A 10,876-nucleotide genomic window follows, 5' to 3' on the forward strand; every position below is an offset into this window, starting at 1 on the left:
TCCATTGATCTACCTGTCTGTCACTGTACTAGTACCGTACAGTTTTTATCACAATTGCTCTGTAATACAGCTTGAGGTCAGGGATGGTCCCCCAGATTTTTTTTTTTATTGTTGAGAAGAGTTTTCACTATCCTGGGTCTTTTGTTATCCCAAATGAATTTGCAAATTGCTCTTTCTATGTCTATGAAGTATAGACTTTTGATAGGAATCAAATTGAATCTGTAGATTGCTTTGGCAAGATGGAGGGGGAAATGACATGAATGCCAAGGAAGGTTTCTCCAACTTCTTTCTCAAACAGCTTTCTCAAACAGCATTCTCCTTCCTCTCCCCTCCTGCCCACCTCTGACATAATCCCTCCCCCCTCTCCTGGATCCAATCATAGTTCAGCCAGGGCATGGTGGTAGGGCAGTGACTCATCAGGCAGGCAGCACAGGATCTTCCAAGTGCACAGTCTCAGGTTCTTGGTAAACAGGGATCACAGGGCTTGGTCACACCCACTTCCCACATTTACTATATTAATCCTGCCAATCAGTGAGCATGGAAGATCTTTCCTACTGAATTACAAAAGAATAGTCATGGTGTATACTCACTGATAAGTGGATATTAGCCCCAAAACTCGGAATACCCAAGATACAATTCTCAGACCACATGAGGCTCAAGTAGAAGGAAGACCAAAGGGTGAATGCTGCAGTTCTTCTTAGAAGGGGGAGCAAAGTACTCACAGGAGGAAATATGGAGACAAAGTGTGGAGCAGAGACTGAAGTAAAGGTCATCCAGAGACTGCCCCACCTGGAGATACATCCCATATACAAACAACAAACCCAGACACTATTGCAGATGCCAAGAAGTACTTGTTGACAGGAGCCTGAAATAGTTGTCTCCTGAGAGGCTCTGCCAGAGCCTGACAAATAAAGGTGGATGCTCGCAGCCATCCTGAGCACAGGATCCCCAATGGAGGAGTTAGAGGAAGGAATGAAGAAGCTGAGGGGTTTCTAACCCCATAAAAAGAACAACAATATCAACCAACCAGACCCCCCAGAGCTCCCTGGGACCAAACCACCAACCAATGAGTACACATGGCTCCAGCAGCATATGTAGCAGAGGATGACCTTATTGGTCCTATGAAGGCTCGATGCCCCCAGTGTAAGAGAATGTCAGGGCAGTGAGGTGGGAGTGGGTGGGTGGGAGTGTGAGCACTCTCATAGAAGCAGGGGAGGGGATGGAAAAGGGGGTTTCTGGGGGGAAACCAGGAAAGAGGATATCATTGAAATGTAAATTAAGAAAATATTCAATAAAATAAAAGAAAAGCAAGTTTTTGGATTATGTACAGATATATTAATGGGGACTGAGCAGCCTACATTTGTTGTTCTCGACATTTTAACTAGTTGTGGCTTTCTGTAATTTTCTCTGCTACAAAAAGAACCTTCTTCCTCTTTACAATTTTAAGATTATTTAATCTTTATGAAAAAACCAGACATTATTAAACTCTCATATCAGAATATCAGACACAGTTATGGCTAGAAAAAAGATGCATTTTTGAACAAACAGAAGACTGTGACTTATTAGCAAGGAAAATTATTTTCTCCCTTTGGCCCAGTCAGTCCAAAGAGTGTTAGAGAACAACCAGTAAGATACCACAAAAATGAGATAGGAAGTTTTCTAAAGCTATAGCTACCACACTTACGCATAACTCTAAATCATGATACTAGAAATCACATATTAGAAATGAAATACCCAAACCTGTTATTGTCCAAAAAAAAAACTATATCAATGAAACTCATGATATCCCACTGAAGTAACAAAGATAGATTGTTCAGATTATTTTCTCACAGCTTTGTTGAACAGCTAAAGGGTTATAAAAGGTACGACAAAGGGCTTGATAAAATTTGTAGGCAAATGGATGGACCTGGAGTATATCATCCTGAGTGAGGTAACCCAATCACAAAAGAACACACATGACATGCACTCAATGATAAGTGGATATTAGCCCAGAAGCTTGGAAAACCCAAGATACAATTCGCAAAGTACATGAAACTCAAGAAGAAGGAAGACCATAGTGTGGATACTTCTATCCATCTTAGAAGTGGGGGAACAAAATACACATGGAAGGAGTTACAAAGTGTGGAGTAGAGACTGAAGGAATGACCATCCAGAGATTGCCCCACCTAGGGATCCATCCCATTAAAATCTCACCAAAACAAGACACTATTGTGGATGCCAACAAGTGCTTGCTGACAGGAGCCTGATATAGCTGTCTCATGAGAGGCTCTGCCAGTGCCTCACAAATACAGAGGTGGATGCTCACAGCCATCCATTGGACTGAGCATAGGATCCACAATGAAGGAGTTAGAGAAAGGACCCAAGGAGCTAAAGGGGTTTGCAGCCCCATAGGAGGAACAACAATATGAACTAGCCAGTACCCCCCAGAGTTCCCAGGGACTAAACCACCAACCAAAGAGTACACATGGGGGGACTCATGGCTCCAGCTGCATATGCAACAGAGGATGGCCTAGTCAGCCATCAATGGGAATAGAGGACCTTGGTCCTGTGAAGGTTCTATGCCCCAGTGTTGGGGAATGCCAGGGCCAGGAAGCAGGAGTGGATGGGTTGGTGAGCAGGGGGAGGGGGAAGAGGATAGGGGGAGGGTGTTTTTTGGAGGGGAAACCAGGAAAGGGGATAACATTTGAAATGTAAATAAAGAAAATATCCAATTAAAAAGGAAAAAAATAATTTTATATTATTTACTGTATAATAAAATGACATATACAAACCTAACTTTCTCAATAACACCAGAAGTCTCAACATGTGGGTGGGTGAACCACACAAAGTATAAAAGAAGTTATCAGCAAATACCTTTGGCCTAGTGTCTATAGCATACATAAATTGGCTCCTAGAGTTTATCTAGCAGGAGCTTATCATCTGTATAAGTGTGGATTACAAACAGAGGCTGGCCACAGTGACAAATCGCAGCTTACAAAAGTCTGCAACCTGATAATAATTCAGATAAGCAAAACTCTTTGATTCCAGGTTTAGTGAGTACAAGAAAAGATGAACAACCTCAAGATAACATGTATAGCAAAGCCATATCCAGTAAATTCCACACTGGAATGGTCTTCCAAATATGTCAAATCAACCCACTGGCCCCAGCACACATCACATCTTGAATATTTCTTCTTTTAAAATCTACTTTTGGTTTCTGGTATTCATCTGCAACCCTGAGATAAGGATGTTCCACAGACCTTCATACCCAAATCCTGCCCTGAGAGAGTTGGTCTCCCAGGAGTGCTCTCAATCCTAGGCCTGCAGGGAAGACCACCACTATTATTCCAATAACTATCTAAAGAGGGACCAGCTAGGAGCACACAGGGTACAGGAAACATGGAACAGCCCAGGGCAGGATCCTACTGGTCTTCATTTGTGAGCTAGAGCTAAGGCTGTCCCACAGCTCTCCATATGTGAAATCCAAACAGAGAGAGCTGGTATCCTGAGGAGTGCTAACACACCTAAGATCACAGGCTCACAGGCCCACAGGCCCACAGGTGGGAAAAGTTCCAGTCAGAGACAGCATGACCAACCAACACCAGAGATAACTAGATGGCAAAAGTCAGGCATAAGAACCTAAGCAACAGAAACCAAGGCTACTTGACCACAGCAAGTCCTAGATACTCCAACACACAGGAAAAGCAAGGTTTGGATTTAAAATCACATCCCATGATGATGATAGAAGACTTCAAGAAGGACATAAAAAACTCCCTTAAAGAAATACGGGAGACCACAGGTAAACAAGTAGAAGTCCTTAAAGAGGAAACACACAAACCCCTTAAAGAATTACAGGAAAACACACACACACACACACTCACACACACAAACACACACACACACACACACACACAAAATAAAACAAAACAAACAGGTGAAGGAATTGAACAAACCATCCAGGATCTAAAAATGGAAAAAGTAACAATAAAGAAATCACAAAGGGAGACAAATTTGGAAATTGAAAATCTAGGAAAGAGATCAGGAGTCATAGATGCAAGCAAGCATCACCAACAGAATACATGAGATAGAAAAGAGAAACTCAGGTGCAGAAGATACCATAGAAAACATTGACACAATATTCAGAGAAAATGCAAAATGCAAAAAAGGGCCTAACCCAAAACATCCAGGAAATCCAGGATACAATAAGAAGACCAAATCTAAGGATAATAGGTATAGATGAAAATGAAGACTTTCAACTTACAGGGCCAGTAAATATCTTCAACAAAATTATAAAAGAAAACTACCCCAACCTAAAGAAAGAGATGCCCATGAAATTACAAGAAGCTTACAGAACTCCAAGTAGTTTGGACCAGAAGAATTTCCTCCCATCAAAAAATAATCAAAGCACCAAATGCACAAAAAAAGAAAGAATATTAAAANCAGTAAGGGAAAAAGGTCAAATAACATATAAAGGCAGACCTATCAGAATTACACCTGATTCTCCCCAGAGACTATGAAAGCCAGAAGATTCTGAGCAGATGTCATACAGACCCTAAGAGAGCAAAAATGCCAGCCCAGGCTACTATACCCAGAAAACTCGCAATTACCATAGATGGAGAAAACAATGTATTCCACGATAATACCATATTTACACATTATCTTTCCACAAATCCAGCCCCTTAAGGATAATAAAGGGGGCACTCTAACACAAGGGGGGAAACTAAGCTCAAGAAAAAGCAAGAAAGTAATCTTTCAACAAAACTAAAAGAAGATAGCCACATGAACAGAATTCCAAATCTAACAACGAAAATAACAAGAAGAACCAACGACTTTTCCTTAATATCTCTTAATATCAATGATACAATTCGCAATAAAAAGACATAGACTAACAGACTGGTTATGTAAACAGGAACCAACATTTTGCTGCATACAGGAAACCCACCTCAGTGACAAAGATAAACACTACCTCAGAATAAAAGGCTGGAAAACAGTTTTCCAAGAAAATGGTCCCAAGAAACAAGCAAGAGTAAACGTTCTAATATTGAATAAAATCGACTTTCAACCTAAAGTTATCAAAAAAGATAAGGAGGGGCACTTCATAATCATAACACGTAAAATTTACCAAGATGAACTCTCAATTCTAAATATCTATGCTCCAAATACAAGGACAGCCACATTCATTAAAGAAACTTTAATAAAACTCAAAGCACACATTGCACTTCAACACCCCACTCTCACCAATGGACAGATCCTGGAAACAGAAACTAAACAGAGACATATGGACACTAACAGACGTTATGAAACAAATGGATTTAACAGATAACTACAGAACATTTTAACCTAAAACAAAAGGATATACCTTCTTCTCAGCACCTCATGGAACCTCCTCCAAAATTGACCAAATAATCGGTCACAAAACAGGCCTCAACAGATACAAAAATCTGCTTGTGGACGTTGTACATCGTGGTGCGCACTAGGCTCCGCACCACGATGTACAACGTCCACAAGCAGACAGAGACAAAATTTAGAGCTAAGATGAAAGGATGGACTATCCAGAGACTACCCCACCCGGGGATCCATCCCATCATCAGCCACCAAACCCAGATACTAATGCACATGCCAGCAAGATTCTGCTGAAGGGACCCTGATATAGCAGCCTCTTGTGAGGCTATGCCAGTGCCTGGCAAACACAGAAGTGGATGCTCACAGTCAGCTATTGGATGGAACACAGGGCCTCCAATGGAGGAACTAGAGAAAGTACCCAAGGAGCTGAAGGGGTCTGCAACACTATAGGTGGAACAACAATATGAACTAACCAGTACCCCCTGAGCTCGTATCTCTAGCTGCATATGTAGCAGAAGATGGCCTAATTGGCCATAACTGGGAAGAGAGGCCCCTTGGTCTTGCAAACTTTATTTGCCCCAGCACAGGGGAATGCCAGGGCCAAGAAGTGGGAGTGGGTGGGTAGGGGAGCAGGGGCGGGGGGAGGGTATAGGGAACTTTTGGGATAGCATTTGAAATGTAAATAAAGAAAATAATAATAAATAAAAAAATCTTACTTAATAAGGTTCCATTCCAATAATGGTAATTAACAACTTGGTACTAAATGACATTGAAGTAATGACAATAGAGAAAACATAAAGAGCAAGCTGATTCCAATAAGAGAGTTAATAAAATTTATGGCAGACAGGAAATACTACAGAAATAGTCATTGAACCCTAAATTTTAAATTCAAGGGCAGGTCTTTTCTTACACATAGGCAATAGGAATGTATGTAAATTAATTCTACCTAGCAGAACAATGGGTATTATCCAAAACCTCTATTTGAATACATATTATTCCAAAATTTAAACATATTCATCACAAGAAAATTATATTGGTTATTCTAAAATCTAAAACTTCCTTATCAACAGTGGCATGCTAACAATACCAAATAGCATAGAGCACTGAGTATTATCTATAACTACAAGGGAGAAAAGACAAATCTTTTAAACAATAGAGTATATGTTGTACAAATCCATTCTGATGTTCTTAAAAGGCCAGACATATTGGCACATGCCTTTAGTCCTATCACTCAGGAGGCAGGGGCAAGAGAATCTCTGATGCCAAGGCCAGTCTGGCAAGTTCTACTACAGAGCCAGTTCTTGGACAGGCTGTAACAGAGAAACCCTGTCTTTAAAAAACATAAGGAGTGGGTGAGTAAAGCTGACATATTACTAGATATCAGGAAAGGGTTTTATCCATGGGTTGGAGGTTGATTAGAAGAAATATCTTTCTTCATACTAAATATGTGGGTATGTCCAGTTTAAAAAGCTATATAAACTAATAATCTATGAACATATGTCATTATGCCAATAAGTTTTCTTGAGCAGAAATCTTATCTATATATCACTCTAAAACTGAATACTCCTATATTAAGCGAGCCATTTTAGCACTATGGGCCTCTGCTTGCTTATCTTCTTAGAGTAATAATAATAATAATGATATATTTCATGGACTTTTTAAAATCGCTTGCTTAATATGTTAAGAATGAAACATATTAAGACAGAATGAAACTTTGGGCTAGTCAATACTTAATAATTTTTGAAGCTTTGTTCTCTCTATTCCCTACCTTCATATGTCTACTGCCATCTCTCTAGTTAAAACCTGAACTACAGATAGTCCTATGAAAGAAGAAGCCCACAGGCTGCACTGTTCAAACCTCAAAAGGAAAAAATCTGCTTACCATCTTTACACCAGGGCTTTACTATTCTGATCATTTCCATCACTTGTTCTTTTATATCCATTCAACCCTAGTTGCTTAATACACTTTTGCCTCAGTACTTATTTTGTTTTGCAATATTTGACATGGTTGTATGACATTCTCATTCAACATTCTTTCTTCCCTTGGCTTTTGTTATAAAGCAAACACATGATGCTCCAACTGTTCCCTTTGGCTGCCCAGCTCTTTTACAAATTCAACTTTTATTCTTTGATAGGGGTTCCAAAATTATATCTCAAACCATATGAACTTGAACTAAGAGTTCCATTCTATATGCTTGGTAGCACACTAAATGCCAGGGAGCTCTCCCCAAACACGGGTTTCCCTTCACACCTCCGGTTTGATTTCTTCATTCTCCTACCTGTGCCATCTGCTGTTTCTCAAGTTTAACTTTTTTCCAACCATCCCATTTCTAATTCCTCAATGAAAGCATTACCTTGCAATTGGTTAGAGATCGTGAAAAGGGTATGTGAAGGCTGTTTTCTCTGTTTTCAAGACAGCCTTGTGCGTGTGTTCATATGTAAGTGGCCACACATGTGTAGAGGTCAAAAATTTATCTCAGATGTCACCCATGTTATGATTTTCAGCAGGGAGAGGACCACACCAGGGCCCTGTTTGTTTCTGTTTCCTCAGAACTGGGATTATAATTGAAGAGAACCATCTCTGGGTTCGTTGTATGCGGGTCCTCAGGTTTGCTTTACAAACACTATCAACTGAGCTATCTCCCCAGGCTCCCCCTTTTTGATGTTTTTTTGTTTTGTTTTGTTTTGATTTTTGTATCTGAGACAGGGTCTCAGGTGAGTCAGGTTGTATTGAATGTTTAGGACTCATGTAGAATTAGAGGATAGAAAGAAAAAGGGCCTAACTAGATCCTATTAGCTGAGCCCCTTTACTTCTTAAAGGCTTTGTCTCTGAATAGCTTTGGTATTGATATTGCTTGTTTTACTCAGGGTCAAACTATATATCCTGTTTGGGTATGAAATGCTCTATTTTCTTGACTTCCAAGTACTGATATTATAAGCATGCACTATCACAGTTAACCTTCAATATTTTCAAATTGGAGATTAAGGTTCAGCATACTTTCAGAAGTTACACACATATTAAACCATATCACAATTGTTCAGACCCAATTCCTTGGAGGAATTATCTTTCTCTTGTTTCATTTGTAGCACAGATAATTTAATGAACACGTCCTTTGCAATGGGCTCCAAATCTAATCATTTTTCAACTTGCATCCTGGCCTAGACTTTTTGGCTGTGTTGTTGTCACGGCATGTTAGTTGGTCTTTATGTTTTGTCCCTAGTCCCCATAGAATCTATTTTCTACACAGGATCATTTAGACTCTGTAGTCTAAAATGATGTTAGTATTTTGAACAAAACCTTATAATGGGTCCCTGACTCTAAACAGCAGCTAAATGCTTAAGCATAACCCATGAAGATATAGATAGGAGCTTAACCCAGCACCTCTCAGAAGCATCTTCCATTACTCTCTTCTCTTTCTTTGCTCAAGTCATATTGGGTTCCTTGCCATTTCTCCTAGGGCTTTTACATTTGCTATTTCTTCCTGAATAGGCTGTTTTCTTCCTCTGAAATGCACGTATTTATTCACTTATCTATCTAAGATTACTGACCAAATGCCTCAGTATCAGAGAATCCTTATCTAAGTACCTTATAATAAATAAAAGTCTAACATTCTCTACTTCCCTCATTTTTTGTCAAGATTGTCAATGTCATTTGATAAAATATAAATGTATCTATCATCTGTTATTTATTGTTTCTTTCTGTTAAGTCATATTTATGAAGACAGAATCTAAATTCTAAAACAACCCTAGTTTACAGTAGTTAGTATGCAGTAATTAATAAGTACATATTGAATGAATGAATATTCAGAACTACCTCAGATTTTTGACACTATTAGTATTAGTGGTTCCTTATAGTGGTTCTCTTTAAGACATATTAAAGCAGAATGTCTTAACAACAAATATAGGGGTGTCAAAATTCAGAAAGGGACTTTCACAAGAGTAAGAAATACAGGGAATGTATGAGAAAACTTAGAAAAAAATGTTAGGTTCCTAAAATATTTTCAGTAAATGATAATATCTTTTCTGTCGTTTGGAAAGTCAGTTATATTATTCCTGAAGTTTGTTTATTTAATTCACTACACTGGTACTTAGGAAAAGTACTTGGCAAATCCTAAATGCTCAATACCCTGCTGAACAAGTGATGATAGAAAATCACTCTAAATTTAAAGTTGATGTGGAGTAGAGGGTAAAATAAAGGCTAGAAAAACTGAATAGCTGAAAGGGTAATGTCATCCCATAAGAAGATGTGAACTGGTAAGCAAGTAAACTCTTGCTTTCTACCTACTGCTCAGGTCTCTAAAAGATGATAATACATGTTAAACACTCTTTACTATAGTAAGTTTCACCTGTCTTGCTTTACACTCAAGCTTACAGCTCAGTTATTACATGTTCCTACTCTACTTACCTGTTGGAAGATGATGTTCTTCCTATAGTAATTGGGGAAGTAGATTTACTTCATTCCCTTCTCTCCCTGACCATAAGGACAGCCCCATAATGTCACCACCAGGGGGTTCTGATGATGTAGTGAGTTATGACTACTATGCAAGTCATAAAGCCACAGTGAAGTAACTCCTGCTTCAAAATTACTAACAGTCAGCTTGGGGCACAGCTTCACCCAAGACTCCACCAACTTGCCACTCAGAGAAGCTTCAAGAACCAGACTGAGCTGTCTTTTTAAAAAAAAAAAAAACTTTCTGCCAGTTTTATCTCATCATACTCCTTGAGCCAGCTATTAACAAACTTTCTGCGAAGACCAACCTTCTAGGAAATTTTTATTCACCGAATAGAGACAGCATACTTCACCTATGCAGAGTATCGAGGATGTCAGCCAAGAAATCTGGCAAGATTGTATCAAAATGTGCCTACAATATGAGATATGCAATGATGCAGCAATTATCACCAACTCTCCACCATGGTTATTAGCTTCTCCTCCTGAAGGAAACTTTCTTCAGATCACCCAGGAAGAAATTCAGACCTTACTGGCAAGAGAGGGTAGAGAAAAACTGTTTCTCCAGGGAGTCACCCTTGCTGGAATCAGATGCCTGTTGATCCGAGACAACTTGTTCACCCAAGGCAACAACAGCATGGACCTCCGTACCAAAGGCCAAAGTCGAGGTAGCCAGGCAGTGACTATAGTTCAGATGGAGTCTGTGTATCTTGTGGTGATGGGAAAGAAGGGGACAGAAGGAGGACCTCTCAACCTCAAAGCTTTTGAGATCGCAGGCTACATGAGAGAGGCCATTCTTCAAAACATGGCCCGTTCCTAAGTAAATAAAAGCACCTGATGCCGGACCTGCAATTTGAGTTCAGTTTTATATGTTTCACCTGCTAAATTAGCTTATTCTTGAAGGATAAGGCCTCAGACCTGACTTGAAGGCATATATGTGCCTTTGTGGAGGGAGGGAGAGGTATAGCTTGGAAAACCGTTGTTTCTTTAGACAAGTAGTTTTCACCTTCCTAATGCTACAAATTTTTAAATACAATTCCTCATGTTGTGATGATTCCTCCCCCAACCAAAAGATTATTTTTGTTGCTACTTCATGACTTCAATTTT

The 10,876-nt window shown here is 39.4% G+C and overlaps 1 protein-coding gene across 1 annotated transcript; it reads left to right on the forward strand.

Moving 5' to 3' along the window:
- The first annotated feature begins 10,127 nt into the window (after positions 1 to 10,127).
- Positions 10,128 to 10,589, forward strand: LOC110314416 (profilin-1-like). The gene has a single exon (XM_021188788.1). It carries the CDS (start codon positions 10,128 to 10,130, stop codon positions 10,587 to 10,589), a length of 462 nt encoding a protein of 153 aa, XP_021044447.1.
- The last annotated feature ends 287 nt before the right edge of the window (positions 10,590 to 10,876 follow it).

Source organism: Mus pahari, chromosome X, assembly GCF_900095145.1.
Source record: "Mus pahari chromosome X, PAHARI_EIJ_v1.1, whole genome shotgun sequence".
Lineage (NCBI taxonomy): Eukaryota > Metazoa > Chordata > Mammalia > Rodentia > Muridae > Mus > Mus pahari.